The sequence below is a fragment of the Indicator indicator genome, chromosome 1, assembly GCF_027791375.1.
Source record: "Indicator indicator isolate 239-I01 chromosome 1, UM_Iind_1.1, whole genome shotgun sequence".
NCBI classification, from domain to species: Eukaryota; Metazoa; Chordata; class Aves; order Piciformes; family Indicatoridae; genus Indicator; species Indicator indicator.
In genome coordinates, this window is record NC_072010.1 from 92,011,051 (window position 1) to 92,028,603 (window position 17,553).

General features: G+C 39.8%; 1 protein-coding gene across 2 annotated transcripts in view; it reads right to left on the reverse strand.

The window, feature by feature from the left end:
• GSK3B (glycogen synthase kinase 3 beta) overlaps window positions 1-17,553 on the reverse strand; it is a 145,508-nt gene that overhangs the window by 40,435 nt on the left and 87,520 nt on the right. For both annotated transcript variants that reach the window (XM_054400487.1, XM_054400479.1), the window contains exons 4-6: window positions 11,293-11,403; window positions 8,680-8,810; window positions 6,676-6,782 (exon numbers count right to left, since the gene is read on the reverse strand). In XM_054400487.1, the coding sequence (XP_054256462.1) occupies window positions 6,676-6,782; window positions 8,680-8,810; window positions 11,293-11,403 (349 nt within the window). The remainder of the gene's footprint in view (window positions 1-6,675; window positions 6,783-8,679; window positions 8,811-11,292; window positions 11,404-17,553) is intronic.

Genomic DNA, 17,553 nt, shown 5'->3' on the forward strand with positions numbered 1-17,553 from the left:
TACTGAAAACCTATGTAGCTGTTCCTCCTGCACTGAAATTCTGGGCAAGATTTAATGCCTTGTTAAAAGTCTAATCTCCCTTGATTTTTTTCTTTCTAACACTCTAAACACACAGAGAAATAAGCTACAAGCATTCCAAAATCTCCTACTTTTTCCAGGAGTGTAATTTCACCGACTTCCAAATTAGGCGTTGGGCAATGTTTCCTAAGCAAGGAAGTGAACAAATCCTTGAAGCATCCTCAATGAAAGCCAGAACGCAGAGACTAACTTCAGCAGCTCCAAGCATGGATTGCAACAAAACATAATTTACATTGGTGTTTATACAGCTCTGGGGAGCAATGTACAATAAAGAGAGAAACAGGGAAATTTCAGCTCTGCTGAAACTTGATGGAATTTATTCCATGGATTTTAACAGGACTAAAACTGGGCTCCAGTGTAGTTTACCTTTCCCTACCCGCCTCTTTGAACCTTACATTTTAAAATTTACCTTCCAAATTTGGACAGTAACATTTTTCAAACCTAAAGTAAACAATGTACTAAATTCTACATTTAAAGGCATGTTACTTAAGTGATAAAGTAGTTAATATCAGGTTTTGACAGCTCCTTCCCAGACCCTTTTCTGCCTTCACATAGTTGCAGTTAAATATCATAGGCTAAGAATCTTTCAGAGCAAGCCTGTAGTGCAACAATCTGTTCCCACTGGAGGAGAAGCATGTTCTGAAATGCTTATTTTTAATATGTGCAGTTTAATTAAGGCGATATATGACTATTATTCACAACTAGGTAATAAGCTAAGAGGGAACTTGACCAAGTCAACACGTGATCCTTATGCCAAACTAGTTGCAATAATATGAAAATTTTAGGAGAAAAATACTGAAAGCTATTCATTTTAAGTAGACAGAAGTAGGCGAGGCTACTTTCTTCGTACCTTCAAAGAAATGTAGCCTAAATATGAACAGTAAATGGGAAGTGCCAGCAAGAAGCGCCCTTCAAATAAGCTTATTTCAGATAGCTTTCACACATTACAATACTAGCAAATGCTGCATCTTTTGTAGACTGAAGAACACTACGACAAATACCACCATCACATGAACTACATGCACTAATTTAAGCACACATTCATATAGCCTCACAGAACACAACACTTTAAATTTCTTTCTAGCACTTTATTGATTTTCAGTTGTTAGGTGAACATTAACTTGTGTAATAATATCATCTGTAGAATTCCCTTGTATTTTGAATGTCATTCCAGTATTAGAGAAGGTAAGAAAAGGAAAATTTCTCTTTAGTTCAGGAAGAGGCACTTGGCAGTATAACCTGCAACATATACTCCTTAGCTTTAATTCCACAAATAGGCAATGGCAATTTCTAGCTGTCTGTGACAGAATACCCTGTCCCACAAATTCCATTTCTGTGGTTTCAGACTCTACCTTTCCAAGCTGAGAAACTGGCCTGCTTCTTCATGGCATGAGTACCACTCATTACATTATGTTCCAGGTCCTCTAACTTATTTGGAGGACTTGAAGAAGGCTCTCATTTATTTAATCCAAACTAAGAATTTACTTTATCAGACACTTTAGGGGGTGTTGGTGGGGCATATTTACCTTTCCACTTTCTCCCACCCCCCTCATCCTTTCATCTGTCTATCTCTTGATCTTGATGGACTTCCTCCATCTTGGAAATGACTCAAAGTTGGTGTTCTGAAAACTACAGAAAAGCTATCAGGAAAGAAACCAGGAATCAGAAAAGCAGCCCTAAGAAGTAACAAAATCTTCAGCTTCTAGTTGTCAAATGACAAGAGTTTATAGTGCTTTTCATTGCTGGTTGTTTGGAACCATTTTCAGGACATCAGAACAAGAGCAAAATTCTGGATTACAGGCATGCATGCTATGTCAATGCAAGGTTTACACATCAAGCCACCAAAGATCCACAGATTACGGAGAGAGAATAAGGCTGAAACTGAATATTCTTAGAAAGCCATGCTTGTTTCAGTATTTGAAATGAAAGCTAAACACAGGTATCTCTATTCTTCTACCATGAAGAGATGACACTACCATGACAGGTGATAGTCTAGTTCAGTAATTGAACACATGCTGATTTTCAGCATTGGAAGCTGCTATCTGAGACAGAGGCAAATACTTTCATGCTGTTTGGCAACAGGTTTGGGACACACCTCATGATGATTTTTCCCTAAGAAACTGAGACAGTGTAACTATGCTCACTTTCAGAGAAGCCTGCTGTGCCAGGCTGCTGAGATTAAATACTCTCTCCCTCCATCTTAGTGCTCACTAGGGAAGTGAATGAATAACTTCATGATACTTATTTCGGAGTGAGAAGGCAGCAATACAGCTACACAGAAATAAATCTTTCCCAGCCAGTGGCTATAATGTTCCCTCTGGAATACTCTCAACTCCCACCGGCCTGGAGAGCAGCAGACCCTTGTTATTCAAAGCACTGCCAAGTTCTGGTGAGCCCTCCACTGGCCAATCACCTAACCTAGCAAAAAACTACTTTACAGAGATAAAGCTTAACTGCACAGCTTCTTTTTAAGCAAGAGGATGATGTGGCAACATGCACACCTGCTCCCAACCCTGCTGCAGCACCTATGTTTGTCCCAGGATGTTGTAGGGGAATGTAGTGGGCAGCCATCCCACAGTTTTTCAGCAGGCAGCAGCACTCATGTGACCAGCACAGGCAGCAACACATCAGCAGCGTACACTGGCATGGTGTAACACACACAGGCCTACAAGGAAGAAGCTTCAGCCAGAATAGTCAAGAGATTTCCTGCAAATCAGCTGCAAAAACAAAACTGCTACCATCCTTAGTAACCCTCAGAGTCAAGCAGAATTCATAGTCAAAGGTACACAAAGGCACAAACTGTACAAGCTATGAAGGCATCCAATTGACATGAATGCTTGTGCCTGACCACTGAAAAATCCCTTAAAATTGCAACACAGGTGGACAAAGCTATTACAGGCCTGGACTTATAGCTATTTGGCAACAGGGATTATTAAAAAAACTCAAACAAGTCATTTCCCAGGTCATTATTTCTAATAACAGTCCCAGATCTGCTGAATGACACACAGAGAAGAACTAACTGCAGTAAGTGTGCCCCTTCCAACCCAGTTCATTCTATGATGCTACTCTTACTGCCATATGTATTATTTAAATACAGCACTAACACAATGCAACAAACAGTACCCCCAGCTGTGAGTTATTTTTAAAGGGACCTTTAGAGAATTTAAGTCATGCTTTTTAATGAAAGAAGCGAGATCATACAACTAAGCCAGTTTACAGTTCTGTTGTGACATCCAGAATGAAAAGACACATCCTGCATACAACCTGAGTTTCTTCTGCATTGAAGGTAACAACTTAGACAAAGCCAGACAGCCTAATGCAACTCCTAGTTACACACTAAACAAGCTGACTAACTAATGAAAGGTCATGATGCAGGCTGGCCATATGTTGCCAGTCTTGGGCCACCACAATGTCACTGCTTAAGCTTAAAAAGCACCTCTTGCTCAGAAATGCTTTCAGTAATTACTGTAACTGCAGCACTCTGTAATGTAAGCCCTGTAGTAATGTTAGCAAACAACAAAACCCTTCAGAGAACAGCTGGATGCCTCGCAGTTAACAAAAAAACCCTTGACTGAGAACACTTTTTGGGTTTGTGTTCTTCAAGGATTTTATTTTTAATGTTATTTTAAGATTTAAACAGAGGAGTGAAGACCTCCACCTTACATACAAGCTCAGGTTTTGTTACCACACACAAGCAGATTCTTTTATGGAGTAAAAGACTCTATAGCACAAAAAGGCTGTTGCGCTAACAATTCACAAGAAAATAAAAGTAGTTTTAGATTCAGAAAAAAAAAGTCAAAGTGCATAATTGTAACATTGAAGCATTTCACAGTTCCCTACACTTCAAGCTATGGGTAAAGTACTGATAATTAAATGTTCCTTCCTCTCCCTCTCTTCTAAGAGACTTATCTGTGCTTATTACAAATAATGTTGGTTGAGCTTGGATGAGAAACCCCATATAAAACAGGGAAAGGTTTTCACTGAGTATGCTCTTACTGCCTACCCAGCAAGGACTAAGGAATACCCTGGGATATTTGCCACCACTGGAAGCACCAGCATTACAAAACTGAACTTCTCAGTGCAGAACACGAGAAGTTGCAATCTAAGTTTGGGAGCTGAAAAGTAATAAAATGCTTTTATAAATGCAAAAATTCTGTAAGAAGGAAGTAGAGGGATGGAAGGACAGAATCATAGAATGCACTGGGTTGGAAGGGACTTCTACATGTCAACTAGTCCAACATCCCTGGTAGTAAGCAGGGACATCCCCAACTAAATTGGGTAGCTCTGAGCCCTATGAAGTCTGGCTTTGAATGTCTCCAGAGATGGGGCCTCCATCACCTCCCTGGACAACTTGTTCCAGTGTCTCACCACCCTCATAGTAAAGAACTTCTTCCAATCTAAACCTACCCTGCTCTAGTTTAAAACCATTGTCTCTTGTTCTAATAGTCTTTCCTCTCCAGCTTTCTTGTAGGCTCCCTTCAGGTACTAGAAGGCTGCTATTGAGTCTCCTTGGAGCCTTCTCTTCTCCAGGCTGAACAACCCCAACTCCTTCCACCTGTCCTCATAGGAGAGGTGGTCCAGCCCTCTGATAATTTTTGTGGCCCTCCTGTGGACCATCAAGTCCATGTCCTTCTTAGCCTGAGGGCCCCAGAGCTGGTTGTAGTACTTGAGGTACTGTGAAAGGAAGGAATTGTCTGCTGAACTTCATTTTAAACTTACCCTGTTAAGTTTCAGAAAAGGCAATTTGGGGGGAGTATGAGAAAGTCTGAACAATGATTGAAATTCATGACATTTCTGGCAAGTGGAAAAGGCACTTAAAAATGCTATTTTTACAAGAACAATTTTAGAGGCCAGCAGATACAGATACAAAAAAGGGAAAGAGCAACTTTAAAAAGGGTCTGGAAAAAAAAAAAAGTGTAGAAGTCCAATAGTTGGAGCAAGAGACATGCACAAGCTTATCTACAAAGCAGTCCCTTCTGGTGACCCCTAAAAATATTTGTTTTATGCACTTATCCTCTGAAACAAGTTGTCTCAGCTCATAGTGATAACACAGCTGAGCCAATCTACTAACTTTCAGCTGGCAACCAGGATCAAGCACCTTCCTCTCACTCACAAGCTGCCACTATGTTACTTCCACCTGGGCTCCGCGGCTTCTTGGACTACACTGCCATGCTGATTCTATTCACTAATGTAGCAGAAAGTTAACCTAACCAAAAGTCTCATCAGTCGAAGCCTCAAGTTACAGCACAGGAGGTTTAGGTGAAAAAGCAGCTTTTTCACAGAAAGGTTTTTCAAATGCTGGAACGGGCTCCCCAGGGAGGTGGTTGAATCTCCATTCCTGGGAGTATTTAAACAAATGTGGTGATGTAGTGCTGAGGGACATGGTTTAGCACCAGGTTTGGTAGTGTCAGATAATGGTTGGACTACATATTAATGGTCTCTTCCAATCAAAACAATTCCAATTTGGACCTTGAATACAGCATCCAGTTCTGGTGTCCCCATCATAAGAAAGGCATCGAACTGTTGGAGCAAATACAGAGGAGGGCCACAAAGATGATCCAAGGGCTGAAGCACCTCAGCCTGGAGAAGAGAAGACTCTGGAGGGACATTCTAACTGCCTTCCAATTCCAGAAGGGAACCTACAGGAAGGCTGGAGAGGGACTTTCCATAAGGGTGTTTAGCCACAGGACAAGGGGGAATGGTTTTAAGCTGAGGGGAGAGTAGGTTTAGACTGGATCTTAGGAAGAAGGTCTTCATTACAAGGGTGGTAAGACTCTGGAATAGGTTGCTCAAAGAGGTTGTAGATGTCCCCGCCCTGGAGGTGTTCAAGGCTAGGCTGCATGAGGCCTTGAGCAACCAAGTCTAGTTGAGAGGCATCCCTGCCTTTGTCAGGGAGGTTGGAGTAGGTTATCTTTAAGGTTCCTTCCAATCTAAGCCATTCTATGATTCTATTTCCATGCCACAGCTATGTGCCAGGTATTAGAATGAAGTCTTCTTTGCATTCAGAATTAATAACTAAAAAAGACAGTAACAGTTAACAGAGTAAGCCAAATCAGAAGGATTGTTGTACATGATATATTTAAATCAAGAGAGTTTAAAGCCAACCATTAAAGCCACATTTCTCTCCCACTACAAACTACCAAAAGCCAACTAAATTACAGAATTATTTGTGTCTAAACCGCAACATATCAGAAGCAGTAGCTGATTATTTCTACAGTCATTTCTTGCAGTTTTAAGTCATCAAAACGCATTTCTGTCATGAGACTTGTATCCACTTTTAAACTAAACAGCAAAATTACCTGGACTCTTTTTGTCTGAAATCAGACTTCCCTGAATACATTTTTAAAAAACCAAACAAAACCACCACCAACAAAAAAAGCACCCCTTTCCTAATGTAATAGACATAAAAAAAAATCTCAAAAGGCTTACCAATCGCAGCAGCCTTACACAAAATGTGTATGTTTTGTTAAAAAGCAGTACCTGACCAGTAAAATTCTGCTTCTTGGGCTTCTGTCAGAGATCTCTGGAAACCTCTAAACTTTTAACTACAGACTAAAAACTCATGCAGATGGTATAGATTTCCATACAGATACATACCTATACTGGAGGTATAATCGGTGGCTCCAAAGATCAACTCTGGTGCCCTGTAGTACCGAGAGCAGATGTATGAGACATTAGGTTCTCCACGAACCAGCTGTTTTGCACTGAAAAGGAAACAAAATAATAATCTTTTAGTAGTGAACATTTTTACAATATTGCAGCGCAGACCAACATTAAACTTTGGCACTCTTTACCCTACTCCAATTCCTAATGCTAACGTACTATGTTCTGACAAGCTAATGGAAGCCACAGAATCAATAACTTACCATTAAATCAGTCCAATTCAAGCAGCTACCTTATACTGGACATACCAAATATTCTGACTACAACCCAGGTGACAAATAGCACCAGACTTCTATTTGCCACTTGTCTTTCACCAGGGACAAAGGTTGTTTACAAAGCAAAAGAGGACAGAATATGGTTCAGTCAAACAGTTAATTTTTAAGGCTCAAAAGCTCTGGATACTCATCAGAACTGAGAGCATTCATTTATTTAAAATTTTCATCACAATATTCTGCCTCTTTGCCATTAGGAAGCAAAAGGGTCATGTGGAGACAAAGGAAGAAAACCTGCCATTGTACTGACATTAATGATTCATAGTTAACATAAAGGCTGCAAGAGATGAGCCACAAAGATCCTAACCTATACTACTACCACAATCACTGCACCTTTGGAAGTACCTAAGATGATAAAGGAACACAACAGCACATTGTGTTTGGAACATGATTAATATCACAGGATGTTAGGGGTTGGAAGGGACCTTGAAAGATTATCTAGTCCAACCGCCCTGCCAGAGCAGGATCACCTATACCAGATCACACAAGAATGCATCCAGGTGGGTTTTGAGTATCTCCAGAGAAGAAGACTCCACAACTTCCCTGGGCAGCCTGTTCCAGGGGGTCTTCATTAACACCAACAGTTAGACAGAAAGAAGCTGGAAGACAAAACTGCCCTCTCAGAAATACGACAGTCAACTAAGCAGCACCAAACCCAGCAGAACGACAAGCCAGCCAAATCCAATGCCCAGTCTTCCAGATACTCCTCTCAGCCTTCAAGAAAGAATGACTCCCATCACTCATTTGGCTTGTTTTAGAAGAAGTCTTAGCTTTCTCTTTTGTATAGAGAAACCACAATTAACAAATTCTCACCGTTAACACAGAAGAAGTATGCCACCTTTATATGCATTGCTACTTTTGAATTTCAGTGTGATTCCTATTTTGCTCCAACACTGGTGAGGTAGAGCAGAGGAGGAGACTCCCGAGCCACCAGGCATGACGATGCACTGCTTGAATAACCACTGTCTGACATTCCCACTCACTACAGGCAAGCGAATTTAGCAACATCAGCTTCTGTGACCTCTCATGCATATGCCATAACTATTTCAGTCTGCAAAGCCATAGCACAATCTGAAGACTGAACTTTCCCAGAGGGAAATCTCTCCTGTCTCTACTGGATTCCCAGAATGTCTGTGTCGGTTCTAAGATGGGGGCTAGATTCTAAAGGCAATTCACTTGAACGGGTACAGGAAATACATGTGGCATTGGAAACTTGGATACAGACATTCAGTAACTGAGAGCTTCAGTTAGAACTATAGCTTCTGATCTTGAGTCTCTGCAGTACTTGAAATAAATTAAATTGGTGTACATATAAGTAGAGTAATAATAAAGGGTTACATTAGCCTTTCACTGTGCTGCAGTACCCATTCTGTCTTCCCCAAATACATTTCACACCCATTGTATTTTTTTTTTCCATGGCACAGTATTTTCCTTATGTACCAGTGTGTTTCTTTTTATGCAGGTATTAGAACATAACAAGCTTGAACTTTAATTCCCTTTTGGTAACTTCTTCCAGCTCTCCCCCACTTCCCTATGGACTAATTTTAAGAGGGCAACAAAACATCAAGACATCTGAGTAACACAGAGGACTTCTTTCCAAAGTTTCACCCAGGTTTACATTGAAGGAAGCTCACTGCAGTATGTTTCAGGCCACAGATGTGCTTACCTTCCAAAGTCACAGAGTTTTAGAACAGCTGTATCAGGGTCCAGCAAGAGGTTCTGTGGTTTTATATCCCGGTGGCAGATCCCAAAGGAATGGATATAGGCTAAACTCCGGAACAGCTGATACATGTACAACTAGAACACAGAAACATTACATAAGAAATATGTCCCCAGTCAAAACAGGGCCAACAAGTAATTTGACACAAACTCTTATTAGAAGAAAAACAGAATCACTTTACAAAGACCCTACTGTCTGTCTTTGCCATATTTCCACACGTGCAGTTCAAGTTTGTTCGTATGTCCTTTTAAAAATAAGCACAATTCCAAAAAAAGTAATTGTGCCAGCTTTCTCACATTCATAAATAATGGTAGTCATAAAAACCACACAAAAGAAACATGTTTCAGTTTGCTTTATGAATAAAATGAAGTATTCCAGGGGTATTAAGAAAATCCACAAAACTGAAAAAAAAAAACCTAAAGAAAATGCTTTAGTTGAAGTTATTAACATCAAATGTTGCCCAAGAACTATGGTAGTGTTACTTGAGTGAATTACACCCTTTCTCTTCATGAAGGGACAGTGATATTTTCTAATCACTAGACAAAAAGAGAAGGCAGATTAAAACCAACTGTTCAGAATTATTTTATGCAAGGACAGCAAACAAGTATGCTGAGGGATAGTTTTCTCTGTTCCCATTCCAAGGCTTGATAACCTCATAGCAAGGAGGAATATAGCAAGGGGAGATGTTACGAAGCCAAGAGCTTCACAAAGCAGGATTACAGGGCAAGGGGAAGATGTCCAGCTGCTGGAGCTACACACTTTTGGCTATAGAGAACAAATCCTGCTGCATACAATTAGACCAGTATTGCCTAATCTAAGTCTACATTACAGCCTATAGCCCATACAGTCATGAAGGCACGGGAAGCCTGGTTTCAAGATTGATAGCAGGCTGCCAATAGGTTATTTACCACCTTTGTTGTGTCTCCCTGTAAGGTTCCATTTAAAAATAAAGCTACCAGAGATGCACATCCATGCTTTACTTTTCTAAGTATATTCTCCACAGTTTACCTTTAACAGTCTGTTGAACTCAGTGCAATTACTAGATATTGCTATCAGGTCATGTCTGCCTCACATCCTCCACTATTTTTGCCTTTACATGTTCTCTCTCCCTTGTTTTCTTTCGTTTGTTTGTTTGTTTGTTCTTTGATGGGGAATGTAGGAGTGGGGGCAGAATTGCTTGAATTTTGGCTCTAGGTCTCTGGTTTTCATATTTGTTTCTTAAAACCACAACTCTGAATGGAGAAAAGCAAACAAGTATGTTTTCTGAATTGCCTGTTCTAGATGTGTTAAGCATGTATTGTGCAAGCGTATTGCAAAATAAGGCAAAAGACTGCTCTGACTTTAGGGGTCAAGTCATAACATGTGGGATTTAGAAAGTATTCCTTCCAACTCCAAACAGCAACCCCAAAATTTCCAAGAATTTTGTATACCATGCTAGAATTTAAAAACAAAACTTAACAAAAACATTACTAAAAAAGCTTCCCTGCATTTCTTCAACAATTTCTTTGTTACCTAGGGAAGAGCAGCTCTCTGCCTGCCTAGGTATCAATCAGACCAAATAGATATGATTTGACCTTTGTGTAGCCAAGATCTCTAGAAAATGGCAAAACGCTTTCAGGTAATATGATCTTTTAAAATACAGTGTTATGAGAAAGGCTATCCTTGCCAGAAAAATGAGAACAGCCTCACAAGACTACGTCAAATGGGAAGTCTCAAACATCAAGTAAGATTAAAGAGTTGAAGTAGAATTTTCTTTCAAAGCATAAGGACAGTTTTCCTGAAGTTACAATAATAAGGGCAATTAAGGAAGAACTACTGACAACAGATATATAAACAAGTTATCAAAAGCTAAGTCAACAAATTTTGGGGAGGATATAACCTGAAAACATGGTGTTCCACCAACAGACCAAAACAGAATGACCTTGAAGTAGAAATTGTTACTACTGGATGACAAAATTTTGTGCTTTTTTAAAACCAGGTACCGGTCCTGGCTATTGCACAGAAATACCATCGACAATTCATGCATTTTAAAAGATGCAGACAACTTAAGAGAGGTTTTGAGGTTACAATGTGCATACAAGCATCTTATCCCACTAGGCTCAAGACAAGAGCCAAAGGGCTCCAAGTGGTGATAAAAATATGCCTTTCATGCCTGTAACAGAAGCACATGAACTCATATGGCAGGAAAAAGGAAAGATAACAGATAAGAGAACATTATTCTTTCTGACATCCTCTTTCAGTTCATGACCTTTGTATTATTCTGTATTTGTCATCTCAGGAACCTGAAGCTGCTAGCGTGGCTGGTGTTGCTCTCTAAGCCTCTTCAGAAACACAACACTCCCTTCACACTCAATCTCTCCCACCCATTCCAAGATTTCTGTAGATCAAAAAAATCCAGGGTGCTTGCTTTAGGCTTCCAGCCTCTATTCTTCCTTTGCCTTAAGATTAACGTGCTCCTAAAAATTTCGGAAAGCTAATTATGTCAAAAAAGAGGTATCCCCAGAATCTATTCGTGTAATAGATGAAGGCATCATCTAACCACATCTACCAGTTACCTACCTTGACATAAATCATAGGGAGTGTCTGTTTGGCCCGACTATAATGTCTGGCAACTCTGTATACTGTTTCAGGAACATAGTCCAGCACCAAGTTGAGGTACACCTCATCTTTCTGAAAGAAAATAAAGAAAAAATATTTTAAAAAATCAACAATACATTTGAAGCATGAAGTACAATTAAAGTATTCAGAAAAGCCAACGGAATGAGAAAGCTGTGGACATCTTAAGTACACCTCTTTAGCTGGAGCGTGAACTCTTGCCAATCTGCTTTTCCTTTCAGCTCTAACTTGTTCACTAAGTCAAAATTATGTTTAAAATCCTGTTAATTAATGTGGTCTCCAACGTAAGGCATTTTCTGATTATAAATGGGGACAAGGATAACTGTTATGTCCAGTCAATATTTGTAAGAGACATATTGAAGTGACATGTGCATCAATATTTAAAGCCATCTATTAACTGTGAGTTAAACCTTACCTGTCAAAACACAAGTGCAAAAGTCCCAAACTCATCCCTCAACTAGACATCAAAAGAAGTTTAAAAAGCCTGCACGTTTGAGAAATGTTGCTTTGATCTTATTGAATTGTCAACTATTAAAACATTAAAACATTCAAAGACAGTTAAGCCAGTGTTAATATTCTTAACCATTTTATGTGTTTGCGTGTATTTTGATACTCCAGTTATCTCCAGCTTAAATATATGAACTTATTCATGGCAAAAGGGAATGAGCTAAACACAAAAACCCCAGTATCAAATCTTGGATCAGGTCTGTGTGAACGTAACAGAAACAATAAAAGTAGCTATATAATATGTTGTTTTGTTATAGGATATGTTCACAAAGAACGAACAAAGAGGAATTAAATGACAAAGTACTACAATCACATAGTGCCTAACTGTGGAACTGAGGATTTTCAGCAGTAAAACAGGTTTTAAAAAGACTTCTGATATTTTAATGCAGTCTTCTGTTCAAATCCTATCAGGACTGTGAATATATTTAATGTTTGGGGGGATCTTCCTAAAGAGAAAGTCAATACAGAGAGACTTTATGTGGATGGAAACACCACAGAACTCCCAGGTCTTCAACTAGGGTCCCTTGTCAGATAGTTCACTGCCTGTACACCTTAATACCTGAACACAAACCTCACTTAGCCATAGCAATGTAATAATTTTACTGCCACCTCAAGCATGGAGTGTGCTGTGTTAATATCAAAGTCCTGCATTTCCCTTACTTGTCTCTGTCCTGTATTAGCAAAGAGCAGCAGTCTCCAGTGAGTAAAGAAGCAGTACACAGGAGCACAGAAATACACACCTTGAATACACACTATGCAAAGAACTGCTGGTTTTGTGTTGCTAAAGACTCAGAATTCAAGATCTCTGTTCACCATTATTTGACAATGAACACCTGTATTTCCAGGATATTTTAATATCTCTTAACAATACCTCCTAATAGGCCAAGTCACTTTGCAAGGTCCTGCCTACAACATTCTTCCCTACAGAAAGATACTCTTTTTTACTATCATTGCTTAAATGACAGTAGTAGTAGCACCAGTTCTAAGCAAATGCCAATGGCCCACTAACTTTTCTACTTTTACGGTACTTCCGCAACATAAACAAGGAGTAGCAGCCTCCATAGTCCTCTCTACACTGGTGTCTCTCTAGTGCCGTCTTAGGAAGTGAGTAACATGAAGGAATCCGGGGACCAGGCAGGAGAGCAAACTTTTTGAAATACATGAGGACGGACAAGTACTAGCAAAGGAAATGTCAGAAAGCTCTGGGATTACACAGGTGTATAAATGTACACAAAAAAAATTAAGTACTTTTATCTTAGTACTTTCCCTTCTGCAACAAGCAAAATCCTTCTTTCCCTGGCTTTCACTTTAAGCGAGTAAAAATCCTCACCACCTCCTTCTTAGGTCGGAACTTTCCATGTATTAATTACAGAATACAGAAAATAAATGTCCTGAAAATAAAAGGTAACTTGTGTCTAGTAAGGCAACCTGCACACCAAGAGTCTTATGAATATGAATTCTGTGTGATTCAGTGTAGACACAACCCAATGAATATGCTATATGCTTGCCTCTTGGAAGGATGGGAAAAGTATTACTGGTAATGAGCCACCACACAGAACTGTTACTGAAGTTGGTTATCTTCATTCAAGGATGCATGTTCCATGTATCAAAAAGATTTACATAAGAGATTTGAAACAGAGGAAAAAATAATACAAATGGAGTTACAGGGATCTCATTATCCTCTTACAGTAAAAGCAATAGGAGACAGGTAAAACATGCTATCATTGAACCCTGCTATGCTGCTTCACAAATGAGGTTTGAGAATTACAGTACTCTGTGTAGTTCATACCACCTTTGCTTTGCTTTTCTTCCCTCCAATTTTGATGTTCTGTCGGAAATGAGACTGATTCAATGGTATGACATGACACGAGCACAAAAAACCTCAAGACACCTGAATGCTAGAGACGGAAGTTTTGCACTCACTCACCAAGGCTTGTGAGTTTTGATGCTATCCACAGAATCCGAACAAACAGCATGGGTTTTGTGTGGCACTGCTCATGTAAACACGTATCACATATTGCCACCTAGAACACCAAGGCACACAAAAGCCTTTTCCTCAGCCAACAAATGAGTTTTGATGTGCCATCTCATGTACTTAGAACTTTAATATGCAACTACAAAGGCAAGCCTTATAGTGTTGGATATAGTAAGTAGCTGCATATTCCAACTCTTACCACAAGCAACTGACACTTTGGAAGTACTCTGCATGACTACGCATGAATTATAGACATTTCAAAGTGTTCTGGACCCACCTCCTCCTGATACCATCCAGAACAAAATCTGACAAACACTCAGAATACGGTTTTGAAGAGCCCTCATCCTTCTCTCTGAGCGTGAACTGGATGAAAATAACATCCAAGTTACCTGGATTCCCCTGAACAAGATCCAGGGCAAGCTAGAAAGCAGTCATGGCCTGACAAGCTCTGAGGATGATGTAACCTGGTTTGCCTACCTCATGAGATCCACCTGAACACATTTTTCCAGTGACCCAGATGTGTTGCAGTAGGGAACAGAGTTAGCTCAGAGTTTGCTAAATGAGGGCAGCTGCTTGAGGATCAAGGCTTATCTTTCCATTACAGGAAGCCATTTTCAAACCCCACCACATATTCCACACGTGACTTGTTTCCATGCTGATGGTTCAAAACTGCTGGACTGGGAACAAACCAAGGTAACCTAACTGTGAGTACCTCCACTGAAACACCTCTATAAAGAATGAAAGAATTCAGAGGAGACTGCATCATATATATAACAAAGCAAACACACAATGTCATTAAATACCTCACTTTTCCTTACAGACCTTGAATTTGAATAGATACTACTAACTTTCCTCAGCAGGTCAAATGCTTATGTGCATCCATACTCTCCTGTGCTTGCTGCTAAGGATATGACCATGTACTCTTTAAAATAAAAAAGGGGGAGGATAGGAATCCAGATGCTGAAATACAAGATCAACATATTTCATTACGATAGTGAGCAATGCAGCTCATGCACCTGCAAACACCCCAAATGTTAGAAGCTCCTTTTTGTCACCGAGCAGATAAATCTCCAGTTGACAAACACTGATGCAAAAATGAGCCACAGCAAAATAACTACCGACTTGCTACCAAACTACTCTGCACATCTCAAGAATTGAATATACGGGCATCACTTCACTTTGGTTGGAAACACTTCATATAAATAATAATACAGACTATCTCATAATAAAAGATATGATAAAGATTAGGATACAAGAGCCAAAACATTTTAGAAACCGAGTTTTTTCCTTTGTATCCGAAATTGGAGGCTACAACTACTCTACAACATGAGCATTAGACATTATGAGGCCAAATCCTCATAGAATGGTTTGGGTTGGAAGGGACCTTAAAGATCATCTAGTTCACAACCCCCTGCCATGGGCAAGGACACCCCCGAAACTAGACCAGGTTGCTCAAGGCCTCATCCAACCTGCCCTTGAACACCTCCAGAGAGGTCTTCCCTGGGAAACCTGCTCCAGATCCCACCATCCAATAATTTATTTTTAACATCCAGTCTAAATCTACCCTCCTAAATACTGTTGGAAATTGAGATCATGACCCTACTAACACAGGAAAGGCTGCATGGAGGTCTCAGTCTCCACTTTGAAAAACTCTTCTCTCTCTCAGTTCAGAGAAGTAATCCGTTTTAAGCACCATCCAGTTGTGCTTAACTGTTGCCAACAAAAAACAACAGCTACTGAATTCACAGACTGACTCCCTCTTAAATATTGTTCCATGCAGGGCAAGTACAAATATTCTCTCTGTGGTCTTCCCCTGCCTTAACAAACCCCAAATCAATCCTGAGTGGTTTCTCTCAGTTTTTGTTGTATTTTTTTCCACATATCATACACACTGTATTTACAATGTGCACATATAAAACTGCAATCAACATCAGTCACAGTCCAACTATTGCCTCTATTTACCACGACCAGGGCAACAGAAACCAGGGAGGTAACACATGCCAAATGCCAAACTGAGGGCGAAAGGAGGTGGGGGGCGGGGAGGGAGAGGGGAAGAGGGAAAAAAAAAATCATAGGGTGTACTCTGAAATGCACAGTAAGATGGTAAGATGCTAGAAATTTTCCTGACTGCCAGTCAATGTGGAATCTAAAGGAAAATTTCTCTGAGCATCAAGTAATGGAATAAAAAGGTTAGAGAAACTATTCTGGGTACTCTTTTGTCTAGGGTGACTAAATTTACTTGTCAGCATTTGGAAAAAGTGGTGGACATTTCAGTTTTCATCTCCTGGCAGATCAGTAATAGTGTGGTGGTATGGTTCACAGGTGGTTCTTTTATTTTATCCTTTTTATTTTCTAATACTAGACCATTTAGCTGAGTTTTCAGATGGACTCTGTGTGATCAGCTGTATGAGCACAACTGAGAGGAGATGAATGATAGAGGAGTTTCTTAAATTTAACTTTGCATTTGGAAAAATAAATGGGCAACTGCACTCTGAAGAAACTCACTTTAACTGCCTATTCAAACTAAATGCACACAGATAAGCAATAAATCTAAAATTAAGGAATATGCCTCTAGAATGCACTTATTGAAATGATCTCAAGGCATCAGTATTGGGGCTATAACAAGGTAAATAAGCCAGTTTACTCAAGTGGATCATGGTGTTTTTTTTACAGTATGACAGCACCCCACTAATGTTTCAAAGATAGATGCTACATGGAGCTGTTATTGACAGGTTGGCAACTACGTAAGGGTTCTGTCAAAAAATGCTGAGGGATTTTAACTTGAGTTGGAAGGCAAGAAAATGGATTTCAGCATTTCACATGGATTACACCTTCTGAGTGCATTAGTTAAACAGCAGAGTGTCAGCATGAGCTAAGCTATGCCCTTCACTCTGGCTTAGCCATCTAGATTTAAACATGCAAGGTTCAAATTCATAGTTTTTGCCCTAGATTAAAAAAAGGTTATTTTACTTTTTCTTAAAGCTACAACCATCATGTGCCTCATGCATACACCCTTATCAAGCACCATGAGAGACCCACCTTCCTTCTCTTATCTTGAAGGCTGACATAGTGCATTAGAGATACAAAGACTTTGGACGCACTGTCAAAGACAAGGCAAGAATTTGCAGCCTTCCTGCTCTAACTACTGAATAGCCATGACACACTGGAAAAAATTGAAAATGCAAAAAAACGGTGTAGCTGACCTTATCTGTATGAAGAATGGTGACATCCAGTGGCCACATGTGCCTGTTTTTACTTGCAGTTTAGAAACACATCTATTTCAAAACACAGCTGTGGCTGTGACCAAATGAAAGGAACTGTAAACCTAGAGGTAGATGCAGCTTCATACAGGTAACTCTGGAGTGCAAAAGCAATTAAGACTTGAATTCAGTGTTCAGAAAGATACCATATTCTATTAGTATTGAAATGCTGGGCTAAATATCTTCTTTTCAATTTCCTCATTGTTAATTGACTGAATCTGAGAATTGAGATTGGTTCCAAGACCTCTGTTCCTATACCTACTTATCAAATTGTTCTGTAATGCTTATTACTCAATGCAACAGTGTGATGTAGGAACCGCCCTAATGGGTCAGCTGTGATGGGAGCATAGGGGCGGAAGTCAAGCCTCCCCATATAATTCAGATTTAAGACTTTCCTAGGTCTTGTTCTAAGACAGTTGGTTTGCATCATCTGCCTTTGATCACTGAAAGGGTCTAGGTTCT